General features: G+C 40.2%; 1 protein-coding gene across 1 annotated transcript in view; it reads left to right on the top strand.

Moving 5' to 3' along the window:
* Window positions 1-22,885, top strand: part of ALPK2 (alpha kinase 2) — a 151,962-nt gene that overhangs the window by 116,436 nt on the left and 12,641 nt on the right. Inside the window, exons 10-11 of the mRNA XM_027869128.1 lie at window positions 1,047-1,264; window positions 8,601-8,649. Of these exons, the coding sequence (XP_027724929.1) occupies window positions 1,047-1,264; window positions 8,601-8,649 (267 nt within the window). The remainder of the gene's footprint in view (window positions 1-1,046; window positions 1,265-8,600; window positions 8,650-22,885) is intronic.

Raw genomic sequence — 22,885 nt, 5'->3', positions numbered from 1 at the left:
ATCAGGATCTGGGCATCTTCTGCACCGAGATGATAATTAAATTCAAGAGAACTGATGAAAACACAAAGTAAGATAGTGGAGAGCAAACAAAGAAGAGAGCTAGGACAGAGCCATGGGATACACTTGTAAGCAGCCATTGACGTCTCTTGTCCAGATTGGGCAAAGGTAGAACTAGAAGCCAACATTCGAATGCGTCCATTTTGTCATTTGAAGCAAGCCTGAGAAAAGGTTTGGTGAAGATGATTCAAACCAGTGGTTCACAAAGTGTGATCCAGAGATCCTTGTGGGTCCAGAAGACCCTTTCAGTAAGTGCATGAGGTCAAAACTATTTTCCTAACAATAATACTAAGAAAATATTGTAGCTACTTTTACCACACTTTAAAAAAAAAAAAAGCTCTTTGGGGTCTTCAGTAATTTTCAAGAGAGTAAAAGAGTTCTGAGACCAAAAGTTTGAGGACTGCTATTTTAAACTATAGGTTAACATAATCCTTTGGGGATTTCTGGGTATTTAATTCATCTAGAAAGTCAACTTAATGCAGTAAAGAAGAACACTGGATTTAGATTCCAGAGAACTAGGTTTGAATTTTGGCTCTGACACTTGCTAACTATTTGACCAGGAGCAAGTCACTTAATCTCTCTGAACCTCAATTTCCTAATCTGTTAAATAGGGATAACAACAGTACTTACTTCATAGGGTTGTTGCAGGGATCAAATGAGAAAAATGCACGTGAAATACGTTACCAACTTTAAAGAGCTGTACAAATGCCAGCTATTATTGTTCTTTTATCCCAACCAAAGAAATTAAATCTTGTCCCAAGACTGACTTTTGGACGGAGGGTAATAAATGTTTATTGACTGACTGACTGAGGAAAATGGGATTGCACAAAGCCCTCATCTCATCTGGTAATTCAGTACAGTACTGCAACCCCTTCCATTAGAGACGAGCTTCTTGAGCTCCTGGTGGCCTTCGACTGGAGTAATGAACAGCTTCGCCTTTCTTTCCTGTCTGAGGGCTGGCTGGGTAACCCTGCTCCTTGTGCCTCCAGGATCATTCCGATCTTTCTCATTCATCGCCCTAAGAATAACATCCCGTACGCCACCGTGGAGGAGGAGCTGATCGGGGAATTTGTCAAGTATTCCATCAGGGACGGGAAGGAGATCAGCTTTCTGAGAAGAGACTCAGAGGCAGGCCAGAAGTGCTGCACCTTTCAGCACTGGGTGTATCAGAAAACCAGTGGCAGTCTGCTTGTCACTGACATGCAAGGTAAGTGCCCCTCGGGAGGCCGGCGGGGACGGAGTGAGCGCACAGAAAGAGAGCTCACTCTTGATTAATCAGAGCAGATCGCTCCTCCAGGGAGGAAGGAGACACCTGTTTATTGTTTAAATTATGGTCGTAAGGAATTTGACCAAAAGATGGATGGTGGAAGGGAGAGAAGACAAAACCCAGGCTCATAAGCACCTCAGTTTTGAGTTTGAAGGGGCCTTAGCGGTTATCAGGTCCAAACCACTTATTTTACAAATGAGAAAACTGAGGCTCAGGGAGCTTGAGTAATGTGCAGAGGGTCATAAAACATAGCAAGTGGCAGAGCTGGGATTTGAACTCAGAACCCCAGACTTCAAATCTTATTCTTTTTCCATCATGTCATGCAGCTCCAATCTACCTATGTGGTGCTGTTAAAAATAAGCACATCTTGTTTTTTAAAACTTAAAAAAAAAGTTTGTTGAAACATATGGCAAAAAAGAAGTATAGAATAAATTACAGTTATTTTTTCTGCTAAATAGAATAACCTATCACTCTAGATCAGGGGTTCTTAACGTTTTTGTGTGTATCATGAACCCCTTTACCAGGCTGGTGGAGATTTTGGACCCCTTCTCAGACTAATAGTCTTAAATGAATGAAATTAAATATAAAGGGTTGCCAAGGAAACCAATCATATAAAAATAAAGATGTCATTTTCCCCATCTAAATGTATGGCCCCCTGGGAATCTATTCCCAGTAGATCCCAGGTTAAGAGCCTCAGCCCTAGCTAATCAAAGGATGGCTACATAAGTAAGCCTTTCTTTAAGCAAATCCAATACTACATGTGAAAATCAGAATTAGAAAAAGATCATTAAGGAAATGATTATGTACTTTACAAAAGGTTGCTTCCTTGTAAAAAAAAAGTAGTCACACCAGGACTCCTTTAAACATCAAACTTCCCCAATGCGTTTAAAGGATAGTTCAGTTTATACATAGCATTTCAGGAACACAAGGTATGAGGTACACCTATAGAATTTTTTTTACTCTGCTGCATTAATAAAACTCCAGAATGATGCTGTTGGCATATAAGAAGCCTATTTCCCCTCAGATTAACCAGTAAAGTTCATTTCATGTTTGTTCCATTGCCTCCCACTGTCCTGGATTCTCCCAGATCTCATCATCCCTCTTCCAAGGTGTAATTTTTTCATGTAGAATCCCTTCTCTTTTCTCCCTCACCCCCAGCCAAAGGGTGGGAATACTTGGTCTTCCCAATGACCCCACAGGGCCAGTACACCGAAGTTAGTTAGGTTCTTTTATTCTCAGGAGAGATATCACTGCTGTAAAAACCTCTTCCTTTATGAGCCTAGGTAGCTTTCCATCCTAATTAGATTCTGGTTGTGCAATCATTGATGTTCCTTCCCCTCCTCTTCGTCTTTGGTGCTAATTTTGCATTAAATATGAAGCTATAGCCTAGAGCTGTCTGCATAGTTTTTTTTTTCTTTTGCAATTGGCAATAAACAGCCATAATGTAACATTACATTCCAGATAGAAAATGAAATATGTCAGTTAACGTACCAGTGAGGTGTTTCGTAAGAGTGTTCCTTTATTCAACCCTGCCAGGAAATCTGCCTTTTTTTTACTGTTTGCTGCAAAGTTGCACATGATAATTCTATCCATCTTCCAAGCAATCCCATGCTCCTTCCTGCTTACTGAGACTGGCTCTACACCAAAGGTTCTTCACTTTTTTGTGTCATTAACCGCTCCTTTAGCAGTCTACAGAAACTTTCTCAGAATAATGTGTTTAAATAATCAGGAAATGCTAAATTTCAGATAGGGATGAGTAAAAATAAAGATGTAATTTTTTTACCAACTGAGTTCATGGACCCCCAGAAATCTGTCCATGGCAGATAATGAATCCTTGTTTTGCACAATTGAGTCGTCCAGAGAGTAGCAATAATTGGGCAACAGAAGATCAGATCAGAGATGACGAATCCAAAGCAGTCATCTTAACAACTGAAATAACTGGGCCAGGCCTGGTGGAAACACCGATCTTAGTTGTCATTGTGGTGGTTTTTGTTTGTTTGTTTTTTGTTTTTGGTGAGGCAATGGAGGTTAAGTGACTTACCCAGGGTCACACAGCTAGTAAGTGTCTGAGTAAGTAAGTCAAATGTCTGAGGTCAGATTTGAACTCAAGCTCCTGCTGACGCCAACACCAGAGCTTTATCCACTGCACCACCTAGCTGCCCCTTCAGTTGTCGCTGTGATGAGTAGATGATGCTGTCATGTACTAGCCAATCTGTGCAGCTCTCACACATAAGGGCAGCCAAAACAATCATTCTGTCCCAAAGATGCTCCAGTTATTGATGCTGTGAAAGATACAAGTACAAAGATAGACGGTACTGTGATGAATAAGTCAGGATCAACTAGCTCATGACATCTGCTGTTAGAAACCAAAATGTTAACTACTGACCTAGGATGTCAAGAGCAACTCACTTACAATGTATACCCTGAAAACAGCTGGGGCAAATCACCAGGATTATGAGCTAGAAGGAGTTTAAGTTTGGACTTTATATAAGGGAACAAAGGGCATTGCTGGAGATCTGTAAAATCTGACTTCTTTCCTCTTCATCTCTTAACCTTTATGGCTTTTTTCTTTTAAAAATTTGTTTTTCTTAAGCAAAGTTATGGAGACCAACCTATTTTGACTGAGATGCATGTGCCAGTTTTTACTTGGGAGTAGAGAAGGAAGAAGACAAGAGTAATGGTCAGTAGTGTTGGAATGATCTCCAATAAAGAACCATTGCACATCCCGACAGAATGGAAAATGGAAAGAAGCAATTGTTTTCAGTTCAACAAACATTAAGTGTGTACTACATGCAAAGACCCTTACTCTATGTAATGTGAAAGGCATCATGGTGTAGTGGATGGAGAATTGGCCTCAGAGTCAGGAAGACCTGGGTTCAGATCCTGCCTCTGGCATGTACTAGTTGTGTGCCCTTGACAAGTCACTCAGACAACCCTTAAAGATTAGAAGTTACAGAACGCTTGTAGACCTGCATTGGTAGAGGAAGTTTCTTCACCAGGAGTTGACTGCCCTAAAGAAATCATAAGTCCAGACCAGACCAAATCAAACCACACAAAAACCAAACAAACAAATATGTAAGGCCTCTGATAGACTCTTTGAATACAAAGAGAAAAGACCAAAACAAACCCTATCCACAGGGAAATTACATTCTGCTGGAGTACAAAATAAGTAAATACAAAGTCAACAAAGCATTAAATTATGGGACATCGGCCAATTCTAGGCCAGGAAAAACTCACCATCTAGGCCAGGGATGGGGAACCTGCAGCCTCAAGGCCACATGTGGCCCTCTAGGTCCTCAATCAAGGCCCTTTGACTGAATGCAAACTTAAAAACTTGGACTCAGTCAAAAGGCTGCACCCAAAGACCTAGAAGGCCACATGTGGCCTCAAGGCCGCAGGTTCCCAACCCTGATCTAGGCTGTCTCTAAGTATATTGTATAATGCTTTCTCTGATTTTGAATTTTGCCTTGCAGGGATCTGTAAACATTATATACCTTGTGTCTTCAACTACACATGAGCACATGCTTTTAGTTCCTAAGCCTGTTATCATATTTTCATTGACTCTTGGAAACTACCTTTTCCAAGAGTGTAGATTTCTAATGATTTACTGATCATTGTAGACTGGAAGACATAGAAATGCAGCCTGGGAATTGAACTTGAATAGCAGTAGATGAGGGAGGCAGTGTGGCCTAAGGGATAGAGAGCCAGAATAGGGGCCTGAATTGATGTCTTGCCTCTGACAGACACATATTAGCAAAATGACCCTAGGCAAGTCATTTAATTTCTCACTGTCTCAGGCCATTTTCTAAGACTGTTAATTGCAGAGCAGACTCTGATCTTCAATTACAGAGTTTTTTTCCCCCTGGGAGCTCCCTACCTCAATCAATTCCCCTCTCCCCCGCCACAATATACATATATGAGTGCCACTAGTAAAGTTCCATGATGCTATCACCAACAGATGTCAAGGATATAAATATTGGGGAAACTGTAAGTATGTAAGTATGTAAGGTATGCTAGGCCAAGCATATCCCTTTACCTGCTATCCATCCCTTCACTGGGGTGTGCAGTAGAAAGAGCATTGTCTCTAGAGTCCAAGGACCTGGGTTCAGGTGCCACTTACTACTTGCATCACCTTGGTCAGGTCACTTTACCACCCTGGGCCTCAGTTTCCTCATCTGTAAAATAAGGAAAGTGAGTGGTATGATTTGTGAGGTCCCTTCCAGCTCTGGGTCTTTGAAATGACTGCCATGTCAAATCTGTCCCAATGACTTCATGTGATAATTTAAAATATTTTACTGTAAAGATTTTTGATAATGCTTGTTGAATTTCTGTCATTGCTAAAGAGAACCTTTATCTTGTTGCTTCTATTTTGTTTTTTTAAAATTACATTTCATTCTTTTTCTAATCTAGCAATCACATCTGGTAATGGGGGAAGAGAGCAGGGAGCGACAACCTGGTTTCAAGGACCTTTTGCCAAGTGATTAGGGGAAAAAGAAACTTAAGCAGATCTAGAAAATGGATTTGTGATTTTAAAATACATTTCACATGTTCCATGAAGCAAGATCTTCAAGGAGAGTTTTTTTATTTTTATTTTTTTTAAATAGACCCTGTTATCTAAGCCCCATGATGTGTTTCCCTGTGTATCTTGGTAGTTAACAGTGTCAGAATAGAGAGATGAATTAGCTCTTGACGGTGGAAAACACTTTAAAAAATGCTCATTGCCTTCCACAAAAGTGCCATTTCTAATTTAGCTCTCAGGTTCAAAGCAGAAAACAGGGCTCAGAACTTCTGTTTGACTGACCAGACTGAAAAGAAAAATGTCCCAGGCTGTTGTTGGGCTCCACACAGGCCCTGCTGCTTTCAAGCATTGGTGTCAGTCTGCTTCCTGCCTGATGGGGTTCAGGGGAATAAAAGTAGGCTAATCTCCTTGTCCCTTTGCCCCCCCCCCAAAAATTGGTATACATTTTGTATTTCTTTATATGTATAAATATTTACCTAATAGAATGGAAGGTCTTGAGGAGCAAGGATTCTTTCATTTTTGTCTTTCTGTCCTCAGCACTGAATGCTGTGCTTGGCCCATAGAGCCACGTAGTATGCTTTTGATTGTTGTGAGGATAGAGGAATACCAGAGGTAGAGTCACAGAATCTTAAAATTGAGGGAAGGGGATCTTAATAGCTGTCTACTCCAAACCATACTCGAACAAGAGTTGTTTTTAATATTGTAGATTAATAATTACCTAATACTAATAGGTGTCATAATAATAATAATAATATATTGAACTAGAATAGCAACTTATGAGAGGAAGAAAAGGGTGTAGTGGATAGAGTTGGCCTCAGAGTCTTAATACCTTGATTTCATTTTTTATCTCTGACACGTACAGGATGTGTGACCCTGAGCAAGTCACTGAACCTCTTGGGGCCCCAGGTAACCCTTTAAAACTACCTGCTGTAGAGACAATGGAGACCTGCATTAATGGAGGGAGTTTCCTCATCTGGGTGTTCCCGATACTAAGGAAATCACAGGTCCAGTCCCTTTCTCTGTAGCAATTTAGTACTTTGCTTTCACATATATTCCTTTATTTTGGTCCATAAAACAGGTCATAGTGGATAGAAGGCTGGCTTCAGAGTCAGTATAACCCAGGATTAAATCTTGCCTTTGCTATATATATATATTGCCTGTGGGACCCTGGACAAGTCTCTCTAGTGCCCCCTGGCACCTCTCTATGGTTGTCAATGATAAAATAGTTGCTAATCTTATTTGATAGAGGGAGTTTTCTCTGAGGAAAACAAAAACAGAACAAACAAAAAAAAAAGCCAAATATCCACCATGTAACACTATTTTCTGATTCTCATAAAAACTGTCTAAGTGTCAGAAATTTAGGTATGATTACCTCCATTTTAGAGATGAGGAAACTGAGACTCTTTGATGTGAAGTGGCTTGCCCCAGGGCTCACAACTCTTAAATGATACTGCTGACTCAAACCCAGGAGCAGGGTTATAGAGAAAGCTAGCTCCATCATCGCTCTCCTAAACTGATTCCAAAATACTATCATACAGCCCCAACAATCTACAAAATCTTTCCCCATAGGAACATGGCCATTAGAACAGGATCAAATGCCAGGATTCACAGTCTTTGTCCTCCCAGAACGGAAATGTAGGCACGGGATAGACCCCAAGCCATCAGGCAGGACCAGCAGAGTGGCTGCTGATGAGGCTGTCCCATCTTGTGCTCTCTGCATCCTTACCAAAGGTCAAATAGCAGATTTTTCAGGATTTAAGCTGAAGATCACGGTGGGCTAGAATACAGGAACTGAGAATAGAGTCCAGAATAGAAGCTACATCCACGCTTGATCTAGTCAAGGAGACACAGGAAAGGCATTTGGGAAATTATACTCAATAATTAAGAAAAGAGAGATGCTACATGCCACCTCCCTCCCCTCCTGTGGCTCTTGTAGCACTCAAGCAATTTTAGGGGAACTGGAGCTCTTCTCCCTATACTACAGCAGTACAGGGGTAGGAAGGCATCCCCTTAACAGGGGTATAATTAGAGCACCTTTCCTCTGCAATTTTCCACTCATTCCATTCTCACCATTTGATAGAGCTGGAGCTTGGTATCTGACTGAGGGAATGCCCTAATTTCCTTCACTACTGGGGTTTGCTTCTGTGTGTCATGCTCTCTCCTCCTCTCAGTATCTTCTGCATCTAAGAGCTTCCCTTTTCAATATTTAATTGGACTCAGCCCTCTTAGCAAGAGCCAAAGAGCCCCATATACATCTCCTTGAAGAATGCTCCTGGGAAAAGAATAGAAGAGACCCAGACGAATTCAGCTGGATGTAACTGGAAGAACCCAAAGGAGCCCCCTGACAGGCAGTGTTGCACAAGCGACGACTCAGACATGGAATGCCATTTCTCAGGGCTATGAAAGGCCCTCCGTTGTCAGGATATTCATGCCACAGTGATTTATTTACATGAGACATGAATCCACTCTCCTTCTCGGGATGTGCAGCTTACAATTCATTACTGCTGTGTCAAAGGCCTGGCACTCTTATTATCATTCACTTACAGTCAGTACATTTCTGAAAGGCTAACGGTCATCAGCCCAGGAAAAGCAACCTCAAGCAGAGAAAACCAGGGTGGAAAATGAGCTCCCTTACACAGGAAGGGAAATAACTAGTGATTAGAAGCATCAGCAGTGCCCATCAGTAGTGGATTGCTGATTTCCTTTCTGAGAAACTCATGGTATCTCAGGCCCTATCTTTCTTCTCTTTTTCTGTAGGTGTAGGAATGAAGTTAACTGACGTTGGCATAGCAACATTGGCGAAAGGGTGAGTGGAAAAAGAAATCCGACAGCGTATGCTTTTGCATTGTATTTCCAACGCCTCGCTAGGCAAACACCATAGAGACTGGCATGGTAATGTTGGTCTCTTGTCCTAACTTTGAAAGACAAATATTCTTGGTGTAATTTCAATTCACCTCTCTCATTTCTATCAATTATTTATGGAAGTGGTCCTTTTAAGTAAAACACATTTGCTGTCTACTTTTTTTAAAAAGTGTATTGCATATTTATTTTAGGATTAACTCCTAGCAGCTTCATCTTGAAATAAAGGTACCATTGTTTTTCCTCTTCACATGCGCACTTAGGTTTTCTAAGATTTCTTTTTTCAGCATTGCTAAAATTTGGCACTATCTTCAAAGTGTTAAAAAGAAAAGAATTATCTAAGAAATATTTTCTTTCACAATCAAGAGAGTGTAATGAATTTAATTTGTAGCTGACAATATTAAGAAAATGGTGATTTTTATAACTGTGAAAAAATTAATCAGTTCCCTTTTCCATCCCCTCACTCCCTTCTATCCCCAATCTTCTCCTTCAACATAGGTTGTTATTTTGATCTGCCAGAAAGGAAGATAAAAAGAGAATGGCCTTCGGGTGGGGGAGAGAAGCTTATTCCCTATCTGCTCTAAAATATCTCTGTGTTTGAAGTTTATGGGTAGCTGGATATTCTTTGGCTACAGTCTTGCTTTCTGGCCATGGTGAAAGATAATAACATAAAGATAAGCTTGAAAGAGTAAAAAAAGGGAATCTTTCTTCCCTTTAACCAGCAAAATCAATCAACCTGCATTTCTTGAGGACCCGTGAGAATGAATAGTAGTGCTGTATCCAATTCTGTTTGCGTTTCTAGGCTGTAACTTAGATTAGGCATTCCCTCTGTTCTCCTCCTACTCCCTCCCCCCAAAAAAGGGAAAAAATCCTGCAAAGTTTCCTTCAAAAAACCACTAGACTGGACAGCAGCAGGTATTTTTTTGCTCCAGATTGGTTGTGATCATTGTAACCTTTGTGGTCAGGTGTTATGATGCATGGGGTTAGAGGGATGGGAGGAAAGGCACTCTTTGTACATGTCCCCAAATGCACGTCTCTGCCTTTTTAGAACAGTCTCTGTCCTAACATCAGAGTAGGAAAACTATATCCTATCATTCAGAGCCACAGAAACACAGACTAGAGAATCCCTTACATTTTCCTTAACCTCTTCAATATTATGACAAAACCAAAAACAAACAACACCTTCCCGAACCAGAAGCTGCAACGCTTTGGGATAGTACTTAATCATTTGGCAGCTGTTTTAGAAATATGGAACACAGCTCTGAGGAATCTAAACCCATGGAGCATGAATCGCTGTTTTGCTTCCCCCTAACTCCTCCTCCTTCCAGTTTAAGGAAAAACCAATGCCTTGGTTTTGTGTGAAGCTGTTAAGGTCACTGGCCTGCACAGGCACAGCAGCCGAAGGACCATAAGAGATGGTGGCTACAAACAATCTAAAGGTTTACTCATGTCCCCACATTTTTTTGGCTGTGTACTCCTACCAGTTAAAAAAGGATCTTGGTGGGGCATGCCTCAGCATTTTTCCAGTGACACTCATAGGCACTCAGATTAGGTTATAACTTCTCTAACAGACTGATGCCTGTCTGTGAAGAGGGAAGGTTGGAAGCTTGTGCAGCAGAGGGAGAGGGATAGGTGAGGACAGAGTTGGACTGTAATGAGTGAAGGGCAGGTGTGATTGTGTTGGAAACAAGTCCCATGATTGGCTGTCTGGGAAGGCTGGCATGCAGTCCATCTGCTCACTCTCTGACTGCCTGATCACAAACCCTTTGCAGTCTCTGCTCTATTGTACAGAATGAGATCAAGAAGATAGATACTGAGCTGAGGAGGAATGTGATCAGGTTTTACAGAGAATGTTAGAAGTGAAAGGGACCTTAGAAATCATCTGGCCTAACCCCTTCAGATAAACCACTGCAGATAAAGAAATTCTGGCCCAGAGAGGGGAGGTGACTTGTCCAAAGTCACACAATGGAAGGACCAGGGCTAAAATCCACTTCTAATTCCCAGTCCCCAGAGAAACAGAAAAACTGATCATTAACTCTCTGCAGTAGAAATTTGTTATGAGATGACTCTCTTGAAACCCCAAGTAAGGAAACAAAACAAAAGGATGAATTGAAGGAGCTTTAAATTTGATTCTAGGATTGGCAGGAAGGGAGAAGCGATAAGAGAAGAGAACCTGCAAGGCAAAGGGAAAATAAAAAGGGGAAAAAACTTGGTATAACAGGGATCAGGCTGAAAATGGCTGATGGAGCAATGTCAGAAGACAAGGTATACACATAAATTCAATTTGACAAGGATTCCTTATCACCTCTGCAGTGGCTCACACCAGGGAGGACATACTTACTTCACTCCCAGCAGACATGGGTAGAGCTCTGGATACTAACAATAGGGGGTAACAGGTTAGGTCCAGTGTTTAGAAATACGTCCTATGGGTAGCCCCAGGGCATGTGTAACATAAAAAGCAGAGGGGGAACCAATAGACAAGCTCTGTTTGTGGAAGGGGACAGATTATTCAAGAACCTGATTAGAATGCATGAAAGCATAAGAATGGGAGAAATACTACACATACCTTCAGAGACTGCAACAATTTTGATTTATTTTATTACTGATAATAGGCATCTTTGCCTCCAACAGAAACAAAAGGAAAATAACAAAAGGCCATAAATTTATTTCCTGCTCCCTACAGAAGTTGGTACCCAATCAGGAAACTAAGGCCCAAGGTGGGGAAGTGACTTGTCCAGGGTCACACAGGTAGCAAATGACAGAGGTAGAATTTGAACCAAGGTCTTGAACACACAAGACATTTTGTAAAACTATTTTGTAAAAAATTATACACAGATTAAACTGTAAATAGTTTTTCCCCCCATTGGACTCCATTTTCACCAAAGTAGGAAAAAAATTCAATGCCAAACCCACATCTGAATGATTTCTGCAGATGAACAGTCCTGCTACCATATAAAACAGCTGTTAGGGGGGTGTGGGGACTGGTAGATGGGATAATTGATGGAGCTGGGCACAGAAATGCGTTTGTGTTTGTTCATGGCAGATTTCAGTGACTCGGAGGTGGGAGAATTGATTTCTTATTCATTTTAGTAAGAGAAGGGGCTTGTTCAAATTGTGGCTCTGAAACAAGCCTAGATCTAGATCTTCCCACTCTACCAAGCTACCTCTCATTTCTCTCACATGCAACCTACATTACAGAAGAAGCGTCACGCTGCCTTGTGACGCCATACTATCAGAATACCCCAACTTCTCACAAATGCCACTTATACTATAGTATAAGTACAATCCAGAGATTATGACTTGGAGGTAACTTGTTATTCATGAGCTTCCTGAAAGAAGATGAGGAAAGTGTCATGAATATTTCATTTGTTTGATGATAACACCCCCCTCCCTGCCAGTACTCTTAAAGCAGAAATATGTGATATTTCTTCTGGGAAACAGAAGATATTATTATGCTTGAAAGCATGTCATATACATACACACACACACACACACATATTATATATATGTATATCACACATATATTATACATATGTATATATGTATATCACACACACACATATATATATGTATATCACAACACCATTAATCTTTTGGCAGAGGTGAAAGAAAAGTTCCAGGTGGTTAGTCAGAAACTCTAGCAAATTGAATTGCCTTGACATCTATTTAGCCATTGACATTTCGTTAGCTGCTCCCTGTTAGAGAGATTCAATCTGCTGGCTCTAGTGCTATACATTTTTTTTTTCTGATTGAAAATTCTTCAGCCAACATGAAATAATCTGAAGGGGATGCCTTCCAAGAGGGAAAAGCAGCTAGTTCTGAGTGAGTCTTCAGATCATGCAAAAATAGTTGCTTTCAAACAAGCAAGCAAAAACAATAATAACCACCATTGAAAAGGGTGTGCAGAAGTACTGTGACTTTTAATTTATTTTCTATTGATCCTATAGAAAAGAACAAAGGACAGATGCAAATAAATGTCTTGGTCCTTACCCAGGCTGGAGTTGAAAGTTAAATATTTAGTCAGCAGAGGGCACCAGAGTCAACAATTTAAATGCAATTTTTTTTTAAATGTTCATGCATCAGGTCTAGATTTAACTAGAACAAAGAAAAGAGAAGTATATTGAATAGGGTTCTCTCACTCAGAAGGGCTGAGCCAAAATAAGACAGAGACAAGAGCAAAGAAGAGTACTCCTTCTTTTGGATAGTTGCTGAAACCAGCTGAGCCAATTTTTGTTTTCCTATCCCCAGACATTATGACGATAGGGACAAATGATTCATGGCATTTGTCAGAGATGTCAAATTAAACTCCTAAGACAGTGGGTGCTGAATAACAGATGGATCCCTAATGTGGGGAGATGGGGGCCCCCATGCTCTGAAGTTACAGAAGTAGGGTTCAGATGGTTCCCTTGAGAAAGATAGCACTGACACAGTCTCCTCCCCCAACCCCAGCACTACAAACCATAATAATAATAGAATGGCTTGAATTAGGTTTGCCATCATTGCCAAGCCCGAGTTCCTTTCATCATTCTGCCTTTGCAGAACAAATGCCGCATTCTGGACCTACCAGGGCAAGCAGCACTGCCTGAGCCTCAGAACTAACAATGGCAAATAAAAAGGAGGTGGAGGAGGGCAGGGATGCCCCTTGGTACTCACGGCACATTTAGAAGTCAAAGAATACTACTGGACCAGTAGGGGAAGCAGGGAAATTAACTTGTTAGGAGCAGGAAATTAGTTCTAATCATCAGAAAAGAAGATCTGGAATGGGACTAATTGTTGGTTCCTGAAGCCAGAATACTCCCACCAGGGCCTGTATTCCCCATGAGGAGAAAACAGAATGAGGCTCTGGAACTGCACTTCCTGATCTTTGTCTCTTTCCTCAGGCTCCCAGAGCCTAAGCAATTCTCCTATTAGCTGGCTGCTGCCTGGCATCTTCTGGGTAGCTCTGGATTGCTGTAGGCAGGCCTAACCATATAGCATAGATGTAGTGTGGAAAGAGGGGATTTAAGAAATACATCATTGCCACAAAATAGCTACTCTAAGAGCCTGAAATCCCCACCCATTAGCTCCTTCTGAGAAGCAGTCTAGTGGTTACCCTACTGGCCTTGGTATCGGGAAGTCGTGTGTTCAGAGCCTGCCCCTGACACGTGTGGGATGATGAGCTCAAGTCACTTAATTCTTCAATCCTTCATCTGTAAAATGGGAATTATCTCTGTATAAGCTACCTAACTGGGGCAGCTGGGTGGTACAAAGGATAGAGTGCCAGGCCTATAAGTCAAGAAGACATGAGTTCAAATTCAGCCTCAGACACTTACTAGTTTGACCCTGGGCAAGTCACTTAACCCTGTTTGCTTCAGTTTCCTCATCTGTAAAATGAACTAGAGAAGGAAACAGCAAACTATTCCAGTATCTTTGCCAAGAACTGTCTCTCTCTTCCCCACCCTTCTTCCCTTCCAGGGGATCACAAAGACTGAGGTAACTGAAAAATTACTACACAAGCTACCTCATCCATTGTTGGGAGGCTTGTATGAGATAGTGTATGTAAAGTGCAATGGCAGGGTTAGTTTTATTGAGTCCCATTTTGACTAGGTGAAGACTTTACGTTACCTAAGAGGCCACATAGCTAGCCAACACATTTGTGCAGTTATCCAATCGGTCATAATGAAAGACACAGGCAGTAACACAAGGTCTGATGCAAGAGGAAAGCCATGTTAGTAATATGGGAGATACTTGGGAAGAGCAGCCTCAGTGGGGGCCACCGATGCAGAGTTGTGAGCAGCACTTGCATACTGGACATCTTTTAGAGAGAAGGCACCAAAGGAAGGATGGGTGGAGGTGGTAAGGGCAAAAAATTGCTTTTAGTTTTTAAATTTTACTTTAGGCAGCTAGGTGTTGTAGTGAAAAGAGTGCTCTATTTAGCTTCTGGAAGACCCGAGTTTGAGTCCTGCCTCAGTGACTAGCTGTGTGATCCTGAGCAAGTCACTTAACATTTTTCAGTCTCAATTTCCTCCTCTGTAAAATTAGTATAACAATAGCACCTAACTCACTGGGTTCTTATGAGGATTAAATGAGGTAATATACAATAAATCTCTTTGCAAACTTTAAAGTACTATATAAATGCTATTATTATTATTTTATTATTTGCCTATTAATTTCAGATTTCATCAGTAAGGCACTTTCAATATGGGAAATTCTCCCCACCAGGAAGCCCAGCAACTGATCTATAACTCATAGTCTTAGAAAGTTGTCTGTGGCTTTGGGAAGTTAAATGATTTATCCAAGACATTCAGTTTGTTTGTGTCAGAGGAAGGACTAGAATCCGTATCTTGTTGAACACAAGGCCAGCCTATGTTGTACCATGCTGCCTTTTATCAACTTTTTTGCACAGCACTGGTCTTGCTAGCAAAGTTACTTGAGTTGTTTGTGGCCAAAGGTTTCTGTACCCTCTGCCCTAAAATTGTCTGACACCCCCTACGGAGTAGGAATGACAGTGGTAGTCGCCCTTGGAACTCAACCCCAAGGTTTCAAATTGACTTTTTTGGTAGGGATGAGATTTTGTTCCATTACATTGAGTTGAAGATGCTGGAGTTCTCTGTACCAGCTGTCACTATGGCTGAATACCCTCACTGGTCTGCAGAAATCCCAACCAGACATCTTCAGTTTCTGATTTATCTTTGATTTATGAGTGTAGAATAAGAAAAACAAAGGAATGAGGTCAGACATTGGGGGACATCCTCCAGCAAGGGGGCAAGGAAAAAAGGAGCCATCAGAGAAGACAAAGAGCCGTAAGAAAGTTAGATAACTGGGCAAAAACATGTTTATGTAAGCTAAAGACAGTGTATGTCAAGAAGAAGACATGGATAAGAATGTCAAATCTTTCATAAAGGTTGATGAACATAAGGACTGAGCACATGATCCCTGATACAGGAAGGTCATTGATAACTTTGGAGAAACCATTTTTAATTGAGGAAACCTGAAGACAGTGTTAAAGATGGAGGGGGTAGGTAGACAATGGAGACAATCTATGTTCAAGAAGTTTGGTAGCTAAAGAAAAGAGAGGATGGATGACAGCTGGAAAGGGGTATGCAGGGTAAACTATGGTGGATGAAAGATGAAATGACTGAGAAAACGAAGGTTAGAGCTTCCAAATATATTGATTTAAGCAATGCATTCTAATTGCCCAACAAATCAGGACCAGTAACTTTCCTCAGCTTTGGTACTGGACTGTGAATAACAGGGGGGATCGATTTTTATACATTAAAAACAATTAATCAAGTAAAAGCAATTAATTAAAAGGAAACAATTAACCAGGATACAGTAGGTAATCTGATTTCTAATTAGAGGAAAGATTAGAGACTTTCTAAGTTGGGAGAGGGAGAGTGAACAGGTGTAATTCCTTGAAATCGGAAAAAGAGGTGTCCCACTCCCCTCAAGTGTCTGTAAACAAGCAAAGGAACATTTGAAACGATAACTGATTGATCAGTATGGGGCCAATTTTCAGGTAAGAAATATGGGTTGCTTGAGATGTACAATCACGAGAAAACTCCTTGCATCAATCTTTGGATATGACTGGGTTTCTGGTCAACAAACCTAGGTCCTTAGGTGAGGGTGTCAAAGCAGCAAGTAGAGGTGGTTTAGCTTTGCACCCATTCAGGGCTAGGTTCAAACAATAGAATGAACTTTTTTTCCTCAGTCATTTCATCTTTCACCCACCACAAAACAAAAGTTGTTATTTATATACATAATATATGTATATGTGTGTATATATACATATGTTGTAGCCTATATATGTTGTTACATGTATTATGTATGTGTACACATACATGCATGTGTCAGGCACCTGTCTGAAGGCAGAAAGTAGCCCATGGAGAAGGAGAGGCTAAAGGAACTAGAGAAGAGGATACAATTGGACAACTGACATATGGTCTCTAACAAATAAAAACCCCAGTGGTTAGGGGAAAAGATATGACTAAGGTCAATGGACAATGACATTCAATTCAGACTCTGGCCCCCAACCTCCCACTTACATTTCACTTTTATTGAGTAAAGAGCTGTACATAAGAAGTATAAACAGGGAGCTATATTGCCTAGGGGAAAATGTTAATTCTATACCCCTCATTTTAGGCACAAATCTGAGAAACAATTTTGTGGAATTTAACCTCATCCTAAATCTGAGCATTCCAAATCTAGAAAGAAAATGTTCAAACTGACATCAACCTCTCATTCCCTTGGACCTGATTCTCCACCCCAAGATGACTCTTGAGGTTACATTTGTAGAAGTATCAAACAAGGAAAAATATCATATGTTCAAATACAGTTTGGGGTTGATATTCCAAAATAATTGTCACTACTTAGTTCCTTCATTGATTCCTCCCTTCAGGAGTTCTCCTGGAGTAATCATAGAGACCTGTACTTTTTGAGGAGGAGCTAGGTGGTACAGTGGATAGAGCACTGGACTTGGAATCAGGAAGACTCATCTTCCTGAGTTCAAATCTGAACTCAGACACTAGCTGTGTGACTCTGAGTAAGTTACTTAACGCTGTTTGCCTCAGTGCCTCATCAATAAAATGAGCTGGAGAAGGAAATGGCAAATGGCTCCAGTACCTTTGCCAAGGAAACCCCAAAGGGGGTCACAAAGACTGAAATGGTCATTCTTTTTGAATGGAGAAGTATGGGTCATAGTACTGATCTCTTCAGGATATAGATAACGAGGAGACTGCCCTTAGATGGGTCAATAGCCCAGTCACTTCAAAGGGTAGGGAAAGCCAGTGGCTTAAATGAGACATGAATTGAGTTTAGTTATCACTCTTAATCTGTTTCCCCTGAAAAGGCCTTAGTTTTGTTCTACCAACTTTCCTAAAGGGAAATGTGTAGAAAGGGTTTTTAGGCTAGAAAAAGAATTGTTTCTTAATATTTCTAGTAAAACAGAAAAAGAAGCTTTTAATGTGCTTTCACAGTATGTTCACCAAACCATGGAGTATGTTCAGAACTGAGTCCAAATGAAAGAGGTCCTCCAGATGCTTCTATTTTTCAGGTGACATTGTGGAGATTACATAAAGTACCAGGAATACTAGAGAGCCTCCTAAATGAGATTCACAACCATTCAAAAGAGTTTACCTTAACAATCCACACTGTAAGAACCAAGTGGAAGACGAATTCCATTGCTCAGACTGTAATGTATAGTTACCAAATGAATCTATCAGCACATTATGCAACCCTAAGAGTTCTTGGGCCTGGGAGTACCAGCTCAAGATAGATTTGGAATTAGTGGCTGACTACTCTCTGTTGTAGCTTCATTGTGGCTTTATTTGTGTGGCGCTTCTCTGTCACTGAAATATTCTTGGTTTCAATGTGGCTTTTCTACTGCTGTGGAAAGTTAGCTCTATGACCTTTAGAAGTTTGCAGTGATAGCAGAAACACAGCTAGCACCTGGATAGTTTGTTGCTTGATTAGTCAGCCTTCTGTGACGGAGGCTCTCTCCATCTTCTCTCACTTTTCTGAAAAATGAGGATATTTTTAGTACTCTCCTTTTTTTCTTTCACGGCGACTGTAGGGAGACAGTGTACTAGGTTTGGTTTCCATGGAGGCAGTCTGGGCCAGTTATTAGACTTGAGGACAGAGGGAAAAGGCCAAAACACTCACTGTTTGCTTGACTCTGATCCTCAAAGGGATATAGAACAGCAGGCAAGACACTTAATATCTCTGGAGTCCCAACTGACAGAATCACAGAACCTCAAAGCTTTAAGGACCTCAGAGGTCCGTACCTGACTGAGAATCCCCTTCACAACATCCCTGACGAGAGCTTGTCCGGCCTCTGCTTAAAGACTTTTGGTGAGTAGCAACCCACTACCTCCTATAGCAGCCCACTGCAATTAAAGACACAGCTTAGTTACTTTTTTTAAGCAAGTTTTTTCTTTATATCAAACTCAGTTTTGACTCCACAACTTACACAAATTGTTTCTAATGTTCCCTTCTGGGATGAGGCAGAACAAGATACATTCCTCCTCCATCTATATGACAGCCCTTCAACTATTGTCACATCTACCCTAAGGCTTCTCTCCTCCAGGCTAAATATCCCCTTTTCCTCCCACTGATCTCCATATGATACTGTTCAGTTTGCCCACATCTTTCTTTTAAAATGTGATGCCCAGAACTGAATATAATACTCCAAATTTGGCACTTTCATCAAGAGCTCAGGGATCTTAGATAACTGACAAAAGGCCCTTTGGAAGTCGTACAAACAGGATTCCCAGTAGGTGAGTGTGGAGTTCTTGGGGCTGAAGGTACTGGTGTCACACATCTATTATTTTCCTGGAATACTAGGTTTCTAGCCAATCCTTTTTTTCTTTACCAGTTAGACTGCTGATTGATGATCACTGTGAGAAGTCATCATCATAGAATGTTAGAACTAGAAGGAGCTTTAGAAATCAACTGCTGATGCCTTTTTATTTTACAGATAAGAAAACTTAATATCTACAAACACCTTTTTTCCCCATTTCTAGCATTGGTGATTAGGATCACAGGTTATTCACAGCATAAAAGACATGAAACAAGTTGAAAGAATAAAAGGGCTATTCCCCGGGGGGGGGGGGGAAGTGGGAAAAAACATCATCTTCCCAATACATACTTCTACTCTATATAGTATGGATTTTTTTTCACTTTTTAGAACATTTATTTATTTTTAACATTTTTCCTTTTTAAATTTTGAGTTCCAGATTCTCTTCCTCCTTCCCGTACCTCCCCTACCCACTGAGAAAATGAACAATATATCAATTGTATATGTGAAATCGTCTAAAACATTTCCATATTAGCCATACCACAAAAAGAGCAAAAAAATTAAAGAAAGCAAGAAAATTATACTTCAATTTGCACTCAGAGTTCATCAGTTCTTTCTGAAGTTGGACAGTATTTTTTCATTATAAGCCCCTTGGAATTGTCTTGCATCTCTTCATTGATCAGAGTGACCAAGTCTTTCACAGTTGATCATCATTACAACATTGCCATTTTACTGTGCACAATGATCTCCTGGTTCTTCTTATTTCACTTTGTATTAATTCATATAGATTTTGTCATTTTTTTTTCTGAAATCACCCCCTTGTCATTTCTTATAGCACAGTAATGCTCCATCAGAATCATATGCTACAACTTGTTCAGCCATTCCTCAATTGATGAGCATACCCCCAATTTCCAATTCTTTGACACCACAAAAAGAGACGCTATAAGTATTTTTGTATATATAGGTCATTTTTCTTTGATTTCTTTGTGGGTATAGTCCTAGTAGCCATATTGTTGGATCAAAGAGTGTGCACAGTTTTATAGTTCTTTGGGCATAGTTTCAGATTGTTCTCCAGAGCAGTTGGACTAGTTCACTAATCCATAACAGTTCATTTTCTCTCATCCCCTCCAGCATTTGTTATTTCTGATAGATGTGAGGTGCTACCTCACAGATGTTTTAATTTGCCTGTCTCTAATCAATAGTGTTTTACTGTAGTTTTTCATATGACTGTAGGTAACTTTGATTTCTTCTTCTGAAAACTGCCTGTTCATATCTTTTGACCATTTATCAGTTGGGGAATGGCTCTTATTTTAATAAATTTGACTCAGTTTCCTATATTTTTGAGAAATGAGGCCTTTATTAGAGAAATTTGCTGTAAAAAATTTAGATTACTTCATTGTCTATGGTACCTTTTAGCAAAATGTAGTTTCCTTGATTATCTCTTATAATTAGGTCTATTTTTGCTTTTGCCTTGTCTGAGATCATGATTGCCACCCCTGCCCTCTTCACTTCAGCTAAAGCGTAACAGACTGCACCAGCCCTTCATTTCAAATCTGTGTATGTCTTTCTGTCCCAATTGTGTCTCTTATATATAACATATTGTTGGATTCTGGTTTCCAATCCATTCTGCTGTCCGTTTCCAGTTCTGGGGGCTAGCTACCCCATTCACATTCACAGTTATGATCATAACTGTGCATTTCCCTCTATCCCATTTTCCGCTGTTTATCCTCTCTCTCTGTCTCCCTGTCTCTCTGTCTCTGTCTCTCTTTCTCTCTCCTGTCCCTCCTCAAAAGTCCATCTTACTTCTGACCATTGCTTCCCTCAATCCACTGTCCCCTTTGTCATCCTCCCCCCAATATCTCTTATCCCCCTCCTCTCCTATCTCCCAACTGAGTATACATATGTATTCTTCCCTCTTTGAACAAATTCCAATAAGAATGAGGTTCAAGCCACTCCCACTCCATTTTCCCCTCCACTATAAAAGTTCTTTCTTGTGCACCTCCTTTATGTGAGAAATTTGCCCCATTCTACCTCTCCTTTCCCTCTTCTCCCAGCACATCCCTCCTTCTCACCCCTACATTCTTTTTTGGAGATCATCTCAACATAATCGACTTATACCCATGCCTTCTGTTTATGCAGACTCTTTCTAACTGCCCTAATAATGAGAAAGTTCTTAGAAGTTACATGTATCATCTTCCCATATAGGAACGTAAACAGTTTAACTTCATTGAATCCCTTATAATAACTCTTTCATGTTTACCTTTTTATGCTTCTCTTGAGTCTTGTGTTTGAATGCCAAATTTTCTATTCAGTTCTGGTCTTTTCATCAGGAATGCTTGGTAGTCCACTATTTCATTAAATATCCATTTTTTCACCTGAAATATTATAGTCAGTTTTGCTAGGGAAGTGATTCTTGGTTGTAATCCTAGCTTCTTTGCCCTCCAGATTATCATTCCAAGCCCCTCCACTCCTCTAATGTGGAAGCTGTTAAATCTTGTGTGAGCCTGTCTATCATCCATGATTTTTTAATTGTTTCTTTCTGGCTGCTTGCGATATGTTCTCCTTGACCTGGAGCTCTGAAATTTGTCTATAGGGTTCCTAGGAGTTTTCATTTAGGTGACTGGTGGATTCTTTCAATTTCTATTTTACCCTCAGGATCTAAGATATTGGTGCAGTTTTCCTTTATCATTTCTTGAAATATGATGTCTAGGCTCTTTTTTTGATAATGCTTTCAGGCAGTTCAATAATTTTTTTGTTTTTGTTTTTTTTGTTTTTTTTATTTTTTATTGAGGCAATCAGGGTTGAGTGACTTGCCCAGGGTCACATAGCTAGTAAGTGCCTGAAGTTTGATTTGAGCTCAGGTCCTCCTGACTTCAGGGCTGGTGCTCTATCCACTGCACCACCCAACTGCCTTGAGTCTAATAATTCTTAAATTATCTCTCCTAGATCTATTTCCAGGTCAGTTGTTTTTCCAATGAGATATTTCACATTTTCTTCAATTTTTTCATTCTTTTGACTTTGTTTTATTGTTTCTTGAAGTCTCATGGAGTCATTAGCTTCCACTTGCCTAATTTTAATTTTTAAGGAATTATTTTCTTCAGTGAGTTTTTGTACCTCTTTTTCCATTTGGCCAATTCTGCTTTTAAAGGAATTCTTTTCTTAAATGAACTTTTGTGCCTCTTTTATCATTAGGCCAATTCTGTTTTATAAGGTGATATTTTCTTCAGAATTTTTTTTTTGTACCTCTTTTATCAGCTGTTAATTCTCTTTTTATAATTTTCTTGAATCACTCTCATTTCTTTTCCCAATTTTTCCTCTACCACTCTTATCTCTTTCTTTAGCTTGTCTGGAAATTCTTGTTGGTCTTAGGTCTAATTAGCATTTTTCTTTGAGGCTTTGCTTGTAGCTAAATAATATATCAGAGGAGAATCCAGGCAGGAAGCATGGGGCAGCTAGAAGATATGAGATAATAGATGCAATTCCTTAGAAGTGGAGACAAGGAAACCTTAGAGATACACACACAGACACAAGCTAAGTTAGCTTAGTCTGAGTGCCACGATCCATCTTTGGTACCCTCTCTAAGCAATTTGAGCAGGTCAGTTTGCACCCTCAGTTCCTTGCTCTGCTAAACTCAGAGTAATGGAGTTTCTCTGCCCAGACTCTTCATTCTCACAGAAACACACAAGCAGGACACACCCTTTCAGGGTCAAACGTAATGGAATAAATCCAAAAGGAGACATATAAATGTGCATATGTTAGTCTGCATGGCACTCAACTCCAGGTCCATATAATATGGCATTTGGATAAATGTACTTTATTTGTTTTGAGTTCCTATTCCAGCTTAGCCAGGGATGTCCAAAATCATCTAAAATTCAGTTTTGATCAAGCTAGAAGATCAGATAAGAATTTT

The sequence above is a fragment of the Vombatus ursinus genome, unplaced genomic scaffold, assembly GCF_900497805.2.
Source record: "Vombatus ursinus unplaced genomic scaffold, bare-nosed wombat genome assembly UNPS02014791.1, whole genome shotgun sequence".
NCBI classification, from domain to species: Eukaryota; Metazoa; Chordata; class Mammalia; order Diprotodontia; family Vombatidae; genus Vombatus; species Vombatus ursinus.
The sequence above is the reverse complement of the archived record's forward strand: the minus strand, read 5'-3'. Positions and strand labels throughout refer to the sequence as shown.